The following is a 15,611-nucleotide window of genomic DNA, read 5'->3' on the forward strand; positions in this document are numbered from 1 at the left end:
AGTTTAAAATATTTTATACGGACTATCTCTTTTGATTCTTAGGACCACTCTGTGAGGTAAGTTATCCTCATTTTACCTATGAGGAAAATGAAGCTGACAAGAGGTTAAGTGACTCAAGCAGATTCATGAAGCTAGTAAGGATCTGAGACAGGATTTGAACTTAGACATTTCTGCCTTCAGGTCTAGTGGTCTATCCATTACACCATACTTTTATGTAGTATAATCCTTCTTCTTACAGATAAGGAAACTGAAGTCTTTGGATGTTTGATAGATTATTTAAGGTCACACAGTTTGGGATTTGAACCCAAGTCCTCTGATTATGACAAATGGAATTTTCCTGTACTTGGAATTTAAAAAAGCAAAACAACAATCCTAAATTAGGCTAAATACCCATATGCCTCCTTCAGGTAGCCTTCTCTGATTTGTGTGTGGAACAAGAATACCCAAAGCATGAATTATGAGTCCCTTTCCCCATCTAAATCCTGTATTAGACCAAACAACATTTCTCTGATCTTGTCAAGTGGTGAATTATATATTACATTGATAGGTAATATGGAGTCTCCCTGGGAAGAGTTGAGAAGTGAGTGTCAACTGAAAGGGATAGCTGGAGGATTCCTGGGCTCTGTAAAGGAGAAGCAGGGTCTAGTATGAAGCCCTAGTAAGCAGAGTAGGAGGGGGATAGGTAGGTAATCTATATAGGTCCAGTGGTTTGAGCACAGAGCTGACCTCCAACAAATATCTTCGGGATTAAATTGAATCTGTCTCTATATGGGAGAAGATAGAGGGCCTATGTTCTTTTTGGCAGTGTTTTAGAAGTAGATCATTTCTGCAGGAGTTTGGTGTTCCCATAGGGAACATGTATGAGAAGAGAGGAAGGGAAGAGCATTTATTAACCTCCTAATATGTGCCAGTCATTGTGCTAAGCACTTTACAAATATTTGATCCTCACAACAACCCTGTGAGGTAGGTGCTATTATTATCTCTATTTTACAGTTGAGGAAACTGAGGCAGAAAGAGGTTAAGTGACCTGCTCAGAATCACACAGATAGTATCTGAAGTTAAATTTGAACTCAGATCTCTGTGCCTCCAAGCCCAATGCTATATCTCCAGAACCTAGCTGTCCGGGAAGGAGATCTTCGTAGAACTCCATAGAGGAAGAATAGATATTTCTGCAGAAGAGGGTTATAGAGACAGTCTTCATAAAGGAATCAAAATGGAAGTAGGAGAGAGAGTCAGTCAACAGTCATTTATTAAGCACTTAATTTGTGCCTCATATTGTGCTATAGGGAACCATGCTAAACACTGGAGATATAAAGGCAAAAGCATAGCCTCTACCCAGAGGGAGTTCACAATCTAGTGGGGAAGATGACATACATTTAACTTAGAAGGGAGGTACCACTAGAGGGAAGGGGTTCAGTGTTGTGGTAGGAATGATGTACTGGGGAAGGCCTCAAGTCAACTTGGAAACAGTAATGTACAAATAAGGATAAACTAAAGGCAATCTAAGAAGGTAGGTGTGTGTGGGGGGGGATGGAGGTGGGTGTGTGCATGCACGTGACTAGGAAAGACTTGTTGAAGAAAGATTTTCCCTGAATCTTGAAAGAAGCCTGGAGGCAGATGTGAAGAGGTAGGAAAATATTCCAGGCATGGGGTGGGGTGGAGGTAGGGGTAGCAGCCAGTGAAAAGGCATGAATTCCAGAGCTGGAGTGTCAGATTTGAGCAACAGTATGAAGACCCCTCTATTGCTCTCCGAGTGACCCTCATTTTGAATACCGTGGAGGCTGTAGTGTCTCATGACTCAAAGCCATAGAAGAGCACTAAAATTAAAAAGATGAAGCTTTTTATGAGTAGTTTGTTGTCATGAAAAGAGCTCTGCAATTTCCAGAATTCAGCTCACTTTCTTCCTCTTGTTTAATTTTGGGCTCAATTCATCCATTTGCAGTGATTGTCAAAGATTATATATACTCATATATACATATCTATACACATATATATACACACACCTACGGACAAGCTCTGTAACAGCTAAAGCAGTGGTGCTTCAAGAACAGGTAACCTTGGCTCTCCCTGTATTGAAACATAGGTGTTTGTAGAAAGGATTTGGTTTCCATAGAGAATTGTTGGGGAAGGTAAGTGGTCTGTAGAGTGAAGGCCTAACAGAGACTGGAGGGGAAAGCAAAACCTCCTGTAGAGGAGAATTGAGGGGATAGGGAAGGAAACAATGCCTAGGGAAAGAGGCTAGTGAGTCACTTACACATCTATTGGGTCTCTTCAGGTCAAGACAAGAAGCCTTTATTAAGCACTTGCTACATGTCAGTTACTGTGCTAGCACTAGGGACACAAAGAAAAGCAAAAAACAGTTACTTCTCTCAAGGACCTCACAGTCTAATAGGAGAGACAACATGTGTACAACTGTGTACAAACAAACAAGATAGATACATATCTGTGTACAGGTATACACATATATAGATACATACGTGTGTATAGAGATAGATTATACATAGATATGTATCTATCTTGTTTGTACATGGTTGTTTCTAGTACATAGTTGTATGCATCTATATACATACACAATGTGTATCTATACTTATATATCTATCTTGTTTGTACCTAATTTGCACATATATAGTTGCATATATAAGTTCATGGTTGTTTTTATGTATGTACATAGTTTACATGTATATAAGCATATATTTGTGTGTATATGTAACACATATCTTGAGCTAATCTCAGAGGGAAGGCACTAAGATAAAGGAGGCCTGGAAAAGTCTTCTAGCAGAAGGTGAAACCAGCTGGGACTTAAAAGAAGTTAGGGAAGCTATTAAACGGAGATGAGGAGGGAAAACATTTTAGACGAATGGACAGCTAGTGAAAAAGCCTCAAGTTGGGAGATGGATTGTTTTGTTTGAAGAACAGCAAAGACACCAGCGTCATTGGATCAGTAGAGTAAACAGAGCGAAGTAAGAAGTTAAAAAAACTGGAAAAGTAAGAATGGGCTAGATTATGAAGCACTTTCAAAAGCCAGAGAGTTTTATACTTGATTCTAGAGGTGATAGACGCTGGAGTTCGTTGAATGGGGGTGGGCTGGGTGACACGGTCAGGCCTGCTCTTTAGGAAGATCACTTTAACAGCAGATCGGAGGATGGATTGGAGTGGGCACGGACTTTGAGGCGGCAGACCAAGAGCAGGCTAGGGACCTGCACTGGGCTGGCACCAATGTCTCATAGGAGAAGGGGGGCATATGCGAGATGCAAGATAGAAATGACAAGATTTGGCAATGACTGGACACATCTAGTAAAGGAAGGGACAGATGAATATTGTAAAGAACACTAGATTTGGGAATCAGACTACATGCGTTTGAATACTGACTCTCCTAGTTCCTATCAGGGTGACATTGGGCAAGTCATTTCTCTCTGAGCCTCATTTTCCTCTTCTGTAAAATGAGATGTTGGACTAATTTGTAGTTTCTCTTTCAGCTCAAACTCCTTGCGTCCTATGACTGCCTTTCAACTAGCTTTTCCTTTTTTTTTTTAAACCCACCCCTTGCTCTGCCCTATCCCAAGCCTTTCCTGGCTAAGCGCAGAGGGCCCTGGACTACAAGTCCCAGCAGGCGCCACGCGGCGGGAAGGCGGTGGGGGCGGGGCTGGGCGCGTGTCTGAGCCTCTCTGCCTCTGCCTCTTATCAGAGTGTGGTGGGGAGGGAGGCTGCTGAGCCGTGGGATTTAGGCGCGCGCGCGCGGCGGCGGGGACGCGCCCCAGCAACCATGGCGTTTCCCGGGACCGAGCGAGTGAAATAGACCCGGGAGGGGGCCAGAGGGGCGGGGCGGGGAGAGAGAGGCAGGCAGGGAGAGGCTGGGGCCGGGCAGCGCCGAGTGGGGCCAGGGCCCATGAGGAGTCCCGGGGACCATGGGCTCCAGGATCAGGTGAGCGCGGGCAGGCAGGCCTGGAGCTGGGGAGGCCGGGATGAGGTTGGGGGAAGCCGGGTTGGAGAGGCCGCGGGCCCCGGGGACTTGTTGCAGTGACAGGAAGGGCCTCGTCTGCTCGGGAGTGGGGGTGGGGGCGCGAGCTATGGAATGGAGGGGGGGGAAGTTGCCATGGTGACTAGAGAGTATTGGAGTGTGTGTTGGGGGGGGCAGGCAGCTGGTCAGGCGCCTCCCGGGCCCCGGGTGGGGGCGGGTCGGGGCCCCCGGGGAGGGGAGGAGGAGGGAAACTCCGCCTGCCAGGGGAAGGGGGGGGAATGGTAGTGTAGCAAGTGCGAGGGTCGCATGGAGAAGGAACATGTGAGCAGGAGGGGTCACAGTAGCTTGGTATCTACTTCAACCTTCCTCATTTTACAGAAGAGCAGTGTGGTTTAATGGTAAGAACCCTGATATTGGAATGAGGAAAACTGCTTTCAGAATAACCGATCCCACACTCAATTGCTCTGTGGTCCTGGGGGAGTCACTACTTTCCTTATCTGTCAAATAGAGAAAATAACAATTTCATCACCTACCCTATAGAGTTGTTGTGAGAAATGTGTTTTGTGAACATTTTAAAACACTGTAGAACTGGGGCATACTGTTTTTACACGTGAGGAAACTGAGGCTCATAAAGGGGAAGTGACTTGCTTAAAGGCACAGAATTTTTAAGTGGCAAAGGGAGGACTGGCATGCAGGTCTCCTTATTTTACATCTTGGGAACTTAAAAATAGGGCGGAGATGGGACGTTAAAAGGCCCGGGGGTGGGGAGGGTAGGGAAAGTATTGGAAAGAAATCCCTAGAACTTTAGAATTTAGAAATACTCTTCTGCATAAAAGCCTCTTTGGTCAGAGGAGAGAACTGAGGGCCAGAGAAGGAAAGTGATCGACGAAAATACTATTTATTCCAATTCTTTTCATTTTAGAGACGAGGAAACTGAGACCCTAAGAGTTAATGTAACTTGTCCAAAGTCACAAAGGTGGCAAAGTCAGCGTTTAAACCCTGGTCCTTTGACCAATTCCATTGCTTCCTTCTTCCACCATGCTGAAGGGAGTGGGGGTGGGGAACGGTGTCATAAAACTCTTTGATAGCGTTTATTGAGTGCTTACTTTGTGCCTGGCAGTGTGCTAAGCACTGGATTTTGTGTTATAGTTATTTAAGTTTGTATCTTCTCCTTCTGGGCTTCTTGAGTGTTCTTATCCTGTCTTACGCAAACATTGTATCTCTCTGAATGCCAAGCTTAGTATTTTGTACAAAGGCTTAATAAATGTTTGTTGAATGAATGCATGAATGAATGTTTTTCCAACTTAAGTGTCTTAAATGAGATAACATGCTTTGCAAACCTTAAAGCATTATGCCAATGCTCGGTACTACTATTGTTATTGCTGTGGCCCCAGTGCCTTTCTCTATAACTGGTCTTTGATGCTAATGGCTTGGTTAATAGGCTGATATCTGGGCAGTTCTCATTGTAGAGATAGCTGGGTCCCTAAAATAAACTGACAACTTTTATTATAAGAGGAGAGAGGAGAAATCTGCATGCAACTCTTGGATATATGAATTGTATACTTGAGTGAAAATTGGCATGTGTTTGGATGGTGCTGGACTTTGTGAAGTCCTTAAGACATGAAAGCCAAAGTTTTGTCTTAAGTATTTTTTTCTTATTTAGTTATTTAAGGGAGATGGTGTTTATAATCACTATGCTTATAATCATTATAATATATAATTCCCCCCCCCCTTTTTTTTTTAACATCTTAGCACTTCTCTAACGACCTACTTTGATACCTAATCGTGGATAGGAGGTGATACTGAGTGCTTGAAAATTGCCAGTGGAGTCAAAGCTCTGGCCTACTAAGTTGGAAAGTTGAATATAGTTCTAGAAATGGATGGAATTCAGAGAGGTTTCATTATCAGGTTGATTGCAGGGTGATTCCCCCCCCCCCAAATAACTCTTAAAGACCACTAAATTATAGAGGATGATAGGATCACAGATTGATAGCTAGAAGGGACCTTAGGCACCATGTAGTCCCACCCCCTTATTTGTACCTGAGGAACAGAAAGGAGAAGTGACTTCCTCAAAATCATACAAGATAATAAGTGGTAGACCTGGGATTTGAAGACAAGACCTCTGACTACAAGTCCAATGCTTTTGGAAAAAAAATGCTTTGCTGATGATTTAAAAAAATATATAATTGTAGATCTAGAGCTGGAAGAGAGGCTGTAATGCCATCCATTCCAGCCTCCTTATTTTACATATGAGAAAATTGAGGTTCAGGGAGGTTAAATGACCATCACACAGGTGTTAATCATCAAAGATGGGATTCTGCCATGATTATGATAATGATGATAACTCAAATTTATGTGGCACTTTAAGGTTTACTAAGCACTTTCCAAATGTCTCATTTTATCCTCACAACAACCCTGAGAAGTTGGTGCTATTATTATCATCTCCATTTTACAAATGGGGAAACTGAGACATACAGGTTAAGTGATTTGTCCAAGGTTATACTAGTAAATATCTGAGGCAGGATTTGAATTCCAAAATTCTATTTACTGTGCCACTTAGTCACCTAATTTCCATTGACTTCTTCTTTCTACCTTCCCCAACAAATAGATACAGTTCAGTAAAAGCAAGTCAACACATTGACCAAGCCTGAAGCCTATAGTTTATTGCCTTTCTACTGAGAGGCAAGAGGCATTTTTCACCTTTAGTCCTTTGCAGTTGTATTTAGGCACTACATTATTAAGGGTTTTTTTTATTGTTTTTTATTGCAGTCATGATATAAAATTGTTCTCTTGGTGTACTCATTTTACACTGCACCAGTTTGTACAAGACTTCCAAAGTTTCTCTGAGTTCTTCATATGTCATTTCTTAGGGCACAGTAGTATTCCATCAGATTCATATACCAGTTTGTTCATCCATTCCACAATTGATGGGCTTCAGGGCTCCTTACTGTATTAGGCCATTAGGGAAGGATCATGATTTTAATCAGTGGAAGGAGTACGCACATTGAGAAAATTATTCAAGGTGCTATATCACTTCAAAGTTTACAAAAATAATCTTTGAGAGGTAGAGAATGCAGGTATGATTGTCCCTATGCTGTGGGGGAGTGGGGAGACAAAGTCAGGTGAAGTAACATGCCAATAGTCTCATAGCCAGATGGTGTTAAGGCTGGGACTCAAACTGAAGGCCTGTGCTTGCTCTATTATACCAGTTGCGTGATGTTTTGTGTGTCTGTCTGGTTTTGTAAGACTATGTTCTCCTCTTTAAAATTTTTATAGTCCTACTTTTAAAAAGAAAACTTCTCCCCATACGTGAAAAACAGAAGGGGTATGAAGATATGTAGTTATGCTTCTACCCTAACCGAATTTGAGACTGACACTAAATGGAATATTAGTTTTGTGTAATTCAAATCAACAAAGTCCATTGCTGAAATTCACCTAAAGTCCTAGAGCCATGGGTTGAGTTTTTAAAAAGCTACTTGTAAGTTTCATTTCTAGACCCCAATGAAATTTTGTTTACATTATTACCATCTTACTAACTTAGGAACTAGAATTTTCACAGTTAAGAGGATGGTAACGTTTTTGGTATAGTGTCTTCTCTGTACCAGGATCCTGATACATAGAGAGAGCTGGAAGGGTCTTTAGATGCCTTCTATTCCAACATTCTTATATTTACAGATGAGAATACTGAGGTGTAGAGAGGGAGAATGATGAAATAGTGGTATGGTGGAAAGAACATTGGCTTTGGGACACAGGACTTGAGTTTGAATTTCAGTTTTGCTGCTAACCATCTGTGTGACCTTGGACAAATCACTTAGTTTTTTGGGGTCTTAAGTTTCCTTATGTGAGAAGGAAGGGTTTGGCCTAGATAGCACTATTCAGGTGTGTTTTCTGGGAATTATCTTATTTTTTACTTACAGCCATTCAGGTAGCTAGTGGAAGAGTCAGGATTCACACTCAGGGCTTCTGAATTCAAGCCCAGTGTTTTTTCTGTTTTATTATATTACACTGGTTTCTCTACTGTCATACTTTCCCTGTGACTTTTACACAGCTGTAGACTCCTGGATGCATTAGCTGTGTGTAATCATAACATTGTTTTTTTTCTCTCTCTCCTTTAGAAGTGTCAGAGAGCCCTGCCTCTCCTCTTGCTAGATGCTGTGCTCCCCACACCCCATCTCTAGTGTAGCCTTTTCCCAAAGCAATTATCCTTTTGCATCTTAGACTCTTGTTATAGTAAACATGATAGAATTGGCTTATTTCAGTGTTTTGAGATTTGTTCTTGTGGAAGTTAAGAAGGGGAAGAGCCTAAGGGTGGGGCTGACAGTTATTTTTCCTGGAACATTGGCCTCCAAGTTTTATTGCTATTAGGCTGCATGACTCTAGCGTTGCAACCTTCATTGAATCATAGAAGGGAACATTAGAACATGGAGTTTCAGAGTTAGCAAGGACTTTGAAACATGGAATGTCAGGTTGGTAAGGACCCTTAAAACACAAAAAGATCATGGAAGCATCCTGAGCACAAAGGGTTATTGTTATGCCAAGCTCAGGATACAGCCTGCTTGCTGGGCCTTAGCTCTGGAAAACAGTATCTCCAGAATATTTTGACAAATGTCAGATCAAGAAGGGATCTTAGAGATCATTTAGGCTAACCTCAATCTGATGGTTAAAACCCATTGCAAGATATTCTACAAGCAGTTATCCACCTTCTGCTCAAACACTTTCATTTACAGGGAAATGTTATAAGACTCTTGAGTCTGCTCATTACATTGTTAGCCAGGTCTAATTGTTAGGAAAGTCTTTCTGATATTGAACTGAAATTTGCCTCCCTCTAACTCCTACCCATTGGTCTTCTGCTCTCTGGGGTTGAGTTGAATAAATCTAATCCATTTTCTTTATGAATTTGAGGGTTTTTTTTTTCTTGAAAAATGCATTGAATATATATGGACAAGGTGCTTAAATATATGCTGAACAACTCTGGAAAAATTTGCTGCTTATAATGAAGAAGTAAGAAGGAAACTTGCACAGCACTTATTTTACATTTTCCTTGGGTTGCAGTTAACTTGAAAAAAAGGTTAAAAATCTAATTTTACAGAATTTTGGAGCTGGAAGGAACCTTAAAGAGCCCCTCTCCACCCCTCTTTTTCAGAGGAGAAAAGTGAAGTCCATAGAATTTAAGTGACTTGCCTCAGATTATACAGGAAATTAGTGGCAAAGCTAGAACACAAACTCACTTCTCCTCATACTTGCATCAGTGTTTTTTTTTATGATATGGCACAAACCTACAGATAAGAGCCTATGTGATTCATTTAGGACCTTGTTCATAGGGTGCATTAAATAACTATTTATTGAATGTTGAATGAATAAAAATTGGGAGGTAAAAGACTTAGTTTGAAATAAATGAAGCACTAGAGTGAAAGGTTTCTTACTGTTTTTTTTTTTGATTGGGCAATAGGGGTTAAGTGACTTGCTTGGAGTCACATAGCCAGTAAGTGTTATGTATCTGAGGTCGGATTTGAAGTCAGGTCCTCCTGAATCCAGGGCTGGTGCTCTATCTACTGTGCTGCCTAGCTGCCCCCTCTACTGTGCCACCTAGCTGCCCCCCCTTACTTTTATAAAACAGTTATACAACAGATATTTATTAAGTGTTGTATTCAGAGCACCATGTATCTTTAGGTTTCAGTAAAGTTACAGATCATAGAATCTTTGAGCTGAAAGGGACCTGTAAGGTCATTAAGCTTAACCCCTACCTGAATTAGTTTCCTTTTGGCAATATCCCTCACCAGAACTCATTGAGCCTCCAAAAATTCACTGCTTTCTGATGTACCCATTTCATTTTGGACAGTTCTTATTTTTAGGCAGTTTCCCCCTGAAAACTGCCTCCTTGTAACTTCTGTTCATTGATTCTGGTTTTGGCCTCTGGGACCAAGGAAAACAAGTCCATTCCCTTTTCTGCAAGACTGCCTTTCATATATTTGAAGATAATTATATTTCTCTTAAACCCTCTCTTCTCTATGTTAAGCATCCACAATCCTTTCCATTAATTCTTCAGTCCTCTCCCAATCCTGGTCTCCCTCTTAGATACATTCCACCTTATTAATACCCTTCCCCAAATGTTCACTTGCTAAAATAGGAATCCAGCATGGTATAGTCGAAGAACCATGGACTTTGAATTGAATTTGAGATTTGGCTTTGAAACTTCTGAACTGCCTGACCTTGGGCAAGGTACTTGAGGTTCAGTATCCTCATCTGTAAAATGGAGGATAGGCTTAGAATTGCTTTGAATCCTGAAAATTCAAAGCACCTGACACTGCCAGGTTTTCCTGACTCCAGGATCAGCCCACTAGTCATTATACTGCATTGCTACTTTGATATCATAAGTTATAAACCAATTGCTATCCTGCATTGATGGAGAGAGTTTCAGCACCAGCAGTTACATACTGATGAAGTCATAGGTCAAGACCAAAACCATATGGGAATAGTAAGACTGGTAATCCAGACCTCACAGTTGGAGTAAAGAAAAGGCTTAATCAGGTGTTTGAGCTGTTGCTCCTCGTATTTGCAAAAGCTAACATTGACCTCTGGTCTGTGAGGAAGACCAGGATACTCCCTGAATAATATAGGAAAGTGAAGAAACTTGCCCCTCTATGAGACAGGGTCAGTCAGCAACTGAGATTCAAAAAGTCTCAAGTTAATACTAGCCAGCCATTGACTCTCTCTTGCTTTTGGTAGAATACAGCAAAGCAGACAAATTTGGTTCTTTGATTTTTTGGAGCCTCTTTGTTTTGTAGGAAATATTGCCATAATATCTGAGTGCTTGAAAAGGGAACTTATGAAGCATGAAATTATATTAAGTGTAAAGTTTGTACAAAAATGAACCTCTTGTTCTTGAAACTAAACTGCTCTGGGCTAGTAGCTTAGGGGAACTGAAAGAGCACAAGACCTGAGTTTGAATCCTGGCTGTGCCACTTACTGCTTGAAATCCCTTCACCTCTCTAAGCCTCAGTTTTACCACCTTTACAGTGGGAATAAATATACCTGTCTCACAAGGTTGGTGGGAGAAAAGTGCTTTTAAGACTTATAGGACTGCGAGTAATTTCTTATTGCTATGAATAGGTTCCAAGTTTCTGTGTCCCAGTTGCAGAAGAAAATAGACCATTTGTAACTGACTGCCACTTATTGACTTTAACTCAAGGCATTACTTAGCCTGCTGAGACAAAATTTCAAGCAGCAGGTTCCAGTTCAAGCTTCTTAACTGATCTTACCTTTCCCACTCCCATCCTCAATAACAACAAAATTCAGTGAACATATTTGTTAAATGCCCTGCTATGCAGTAGGCATTGTGCTAAATGCTGGAAATACAAAGACAAAAATTAAATAGCACATGCTGTCTGGGAATTTACATTCTACAGGGGGATGCAAAATAGTTTCAAGGGGGAGAGAGTACTAATCATTGAGGTGGGGGATGAATGTGGCATCTGAGCTACGTTTAGAAGGAACCTAAGATTCTGATGTTGAGGTCAGAAGGAAGAACATGCCACATACAGGGGATCACTTGTGAAAAAAGCATGGAGGTAGGAACTGGAAAGACCTATAAAGGGAAGAGCTAGCAGGCCCCACAAAAACACAGGTTTTTCACAAATGGCCTTATGGAAAGAGATCTCTTACTTGGGTAATTTGAAAGCCAAACTGTAGGGAAGCACCTGTGTTGCCCTTGCTTTAAAAAAGCAGAAGTTATTTTACACATGAAATTGAATTGAAATAGTTTCAAATGTGAACAATCAACTTTTTTTCTTTGAATCACTGGAAAGCATTTAAAGTGATTCTGGGAGAATTCTGATTATAATGTTTGAATGTATCTGGGTGTGATTGTCCACATTGCTTGATGGAGTAATTAGGACTGTATCCAGAAGCCCTGTGACATTCTAAATATGTTTACATTCCAGACCTTTAAACGCTATTTAAAAGTATAGGAAGCTATATAAAAGTAGACTCAAGGACCCTGGATTAACACTTAGAAGGCCTATTCCTAGGAAGCAGATTATAGCTCAATATAAGAAAGTATTTTCTAACTATTATAGCTGTCCAACAGAAGAACAGGTTGCCTTGGGTGGTAAGTGAGCCTCATCCCTGGAGGTCTATAGAGATTGCATGGTCATTTGTTGCAAGTATATGCTTAGACCATTTCTGAGGTCCTTTTCAACTGTATGAATATGGGATCCCTGATAATAATCTAGGATGCTTTGGCTCTGAGATGTCATGAAGTTAACACCCTGGAAAGCTCCTCAAAGGTTACTCTTTAAACATGAACAAATGTGTGTCTGGTGTGCTCAGGGAATTAATAACTAGCAGAGCTTGGACAGATATGTTTAAATCTTATTTAGTCTTCAAATGATCCCTGTGGATTGGAATGTGGTTAATGTAAAGTAATTTAACTGATAGCATAGACACAATGCCGGAAACCATACTGCAGTCTAACATTGGTTGTGGTGACATCTCAGAACTTGTTTCAATGCATCAAGTGAAGGAAGTGGGTTATAAGTCATTGAAGGAAGCATTCTAAGTGAGTTTAAAGCAACCTGACACATTTATGGACCTAGGGAAGCGAAGATGAAATATATCATAGAAGCTAGCAATGAGAAATATGTGCAGGATGGCTAATTCAGCATTCTTCTGTTGTTTCTTACTATCCTGGGATTGTGCCTAACCAATATTACATAAATACAATTTTTTCCCTCTAATTTAAGAGATATTTATTTAATGCCTACATTTTGTTAGCACTGTGGAAGAAACAGGTCCTGTGCTTAATAGCTGAAAACTGGGCTATGAGTCAGAGGCCAGAGTTCTAATCTTGCTTCTGCAAACCATTTTTCTTCTTTGGACTCTAATTTCCTGCTCTGTGAAATGAGGGAGTTTAGACTAGATCTTGTTAATTTGTAACATTCTATATTCTAAGGCCTCCTTGAGCTCAAACGTTCTTCTATGTTCTAAGACCCCTTCCAATTCTAACATTTTGCCTTTTAAGATCTCTTCTAGCTCTCACATTCTAGGACAGCGATTCTATGATCTTTTTCTAACTACAGCTAAGTAAACCCATTTACTAGGGGTGAGATGAGGGTGGGGTGTGGATTGAGGACAGGATGTGTTCATCTGATAGGAAGGCTGATTCTTGGAAGCTAAAAAATGGAGTGTTTGTTTTTATTTTGTTAGACCTCTTGGGGTAGGGGAAGCGGACCTGGATTCTGCTTTATGTCTGTGAAGGTACAACCTTTTCCTGGCCCTTTGGGATAAAAGGTCTTAATGTTTCCAACATTCTTTTTGTTTAAAACTGGCTTTGTTGGGCAATGGGAAAATAAACAAGAAAGGAAAACACACCAAAGAAAGCACAACCTCATTCTAGTCCCAGCTATTCTTAAGGGAGTCAAACAACCATTATTTCCCAAATCCCTGAGAGTTACACTGAGATAAAATAAAGCAATTCAATGAAAAAGCATTTTGTGAGAGTGATGTGGTGTTCCCATGCTTAAATCCTGGCTCTGCTGCTTATTAGCTAAGTGACCTTGGACAGAGTGTTTTTCCTGGAGTGAGGTGAAGGGGACAACTAATATTGAAAGCAAAACACTATTGCTCATGTAATTATAGCATCTCTGCCTTTATATAACTGATTCATACGATTTTAAATGGCTGAAAGGGATCACAGAGTATTAGGGATCTTAGTGGTCACGTGATCCCCCACTCTTATTATAGATGAAGAAATTAAAGGTCAGAGAGAAGAAATGTTTTGTCCAGATCACAAAGTAATAGCATCAGAATTTGAACCCAGGTCTTCTCACTCTAAATATAGGGGTTTTTCCTATCCTTTATGAGACTGACTCTGAAAATATTACTAGAGGTGACAAGTTAAAAATAAAGTTTTGTAATTGCTTGTGTAATTGCACAACGAAGTTAATAATTTTATAACAAGTCTCAACAGTATCTTACATTCTTTTCTTAAGGTGTTAACTTGTTGAGAGGTTAGATAGAAGGCACCCTTTGCTAAAGCATTCCATTTTAGGATTAAGATGACAAAAGGAGATTTGTAAAACAGTAATATATACTTTTTGCCTGTTTGTCTAATCTCGAGGCATCAAGATTTATTAGATGATGTTTGTTTGCTAACTATATTGAAAAGTATATGTAGTTTCTGGTCACATAGTTGTTAGTCAATGTTCAAATGATTCAAATGGTTTACTGAAGTTGTAATGTATTGGAAAGATGACTGGATTTAAAATGAGTGGACTTCTGTTGGATTCCTTCTTCTGCTACTTATTAACTGCATGACAGTGGGTAGTTTGCTCTGCCTTTCTTGGATCTTAGTTTACTCATATGTATAATGAGTGATTGGACTAGTTTATCTCTAAGTTCCCTTCTAGCTTTAAACTTTATGATTATTATGATAAGTTATATCTAAAGTAAATATGTGATTAATATTGAAGGGTATGTAACAAGCTGTAATGAGTTCCATTTCAACAATTAAAAAACTCCACTTATTAAGCATCATCTCTAGACAGTGGCGGATCTAAAGATAGATATGATAATGGTTGAATAGGACTTAGACTGAGATAAATGTAGTAGTACAAGGTAGAGTACAATAATGACAAAGGAGTGACCCAGACAGGGTGTTCTGGGAAAATTTAAGGATGGGAAGGTCATTTGCTGCTTTGGAGGGGTGGGGTAGGGGGAAATTTGGGAAGGCTTGATGAAGAAGATGATGCCTGAGCTGGGCCTTGAAAAAAAAGATTTTCTTTCTATCTATCTATCTATCTATCTGTCTGTCTGTCTGTCTGTCTGTCTGTCTGTCTGTCTGTCTGTCTATCTGTCTGTCTGTCTGTCTATCTGTCTATATGTGCTTTTCAACCTTTAGAATGCTACACAAATGTCAGCTATTATTTCAGCATGGGAGGAGTACATTCCAAGTATGGAGGTAGGAAAGGGCAGGAATACTTCAGGAAATTGCTAATAGTCCATTCTGGCTGGAATGTAGAGTAGACAAAAGGGAATAGAGTAAAATGAGGCAAGAATGGTAGAGTGGCTCCATACTGTAGAGGGCCTTGAATGACAAGGTCAAGAACTTGCATTTTATTCTATAGACAATAGGGAGCTACTGAAGGTTTTTGAACAAGGGAATTTGTGTATTAGGAAGAATATTTTGGCAGCTGGGTGAAGGATGGTTTGGATAGGGGAGAAACTGGAGACAGGAAAACAAGTTAGGAGTTCATTACAGTAATAAAGGCAGGAGATATGATGGCCCAAACTAGAGTGGTAGCAGTGTGAGTTGATTAGAAAAGACTGATGTGAGAGATGTTAGAAAAGTAGAATTGTCAGAACTTGGTAGTTCAGTCATCAACAAGTACTTATTAAACACTGTGTGCTAGTAACTGAGGATACTAAAATAAAAGTGAAAAAATCCCTGCCTTCAATGAATATTCTATCAAGGGGAACAATACATACACATATAAACATGTACAAAATAAATACAAGTTAGAAATTACCAACTACCTCCTGGGGGACAGGATCAAAAAAGGCCTTAGGTAGAAGGTGAACTGAGTTTTTGTCAAAAAACAAAGTAAAACTAAATCAAACCCTTGTAACAAATATTTATAGTCAAGCAAAACAAGTC

At 40.3% G+C, this 15,611-nt stretch overlaps 1 protein-coding gene across 7 annotated transcripts in view; it reads left to right on the forward strand.

The window, feature by feature from the left end:
- The first annotated feature begins 3,680 nt into the window (after positions 1-3,680).
- The window catches only part of DENND1A (DENN domain containing 1A), a 691,139-nt gene continuing 679,208 nt past the window's right edge, over positions 3,681-15,611 (forward strand). For 2 of the 7 annotated variants that reach the window (XM_020967517.2, XM_020967515.2), the window contains exon 1: positions 3,688-3,922. In XM_020967517.2, coding sequence (XP_020823176.1) covers positions 3,906-3,922 — 17 coding nt within the window. In that variant the 5' untranslated portion in view covers positions 3,688-3,905. Of the gene's footprint in view, positions 3,923-15,611 lie in introns of all 7 variants that reach the window. The other 5 variants (XM_078150133.1, XM_078150134.1, XM_020967516.2 and 2 more) reach the window with 5 other exon arrangements.

The sequence above is a fragment of the Phascolarctos cinereus genome, unplaced genomic scaffold (genome assembly GCF_003287225.1).
Source record: "Phascolarctos cinereus isolate Bilbo 61053 unplaced genomic scaffold, phaCin_HiC Scaffold_2;HRSCAF=192, whole genome shotgun sequence".
Taxonomy (NCBI): domain Eukaryota; kingdom Metazoa; phylum Chordata; class Mammalia; order Diprotodontia; family Phascolarctidae; genus Phascolarctos; species Phascolarctos cinereus.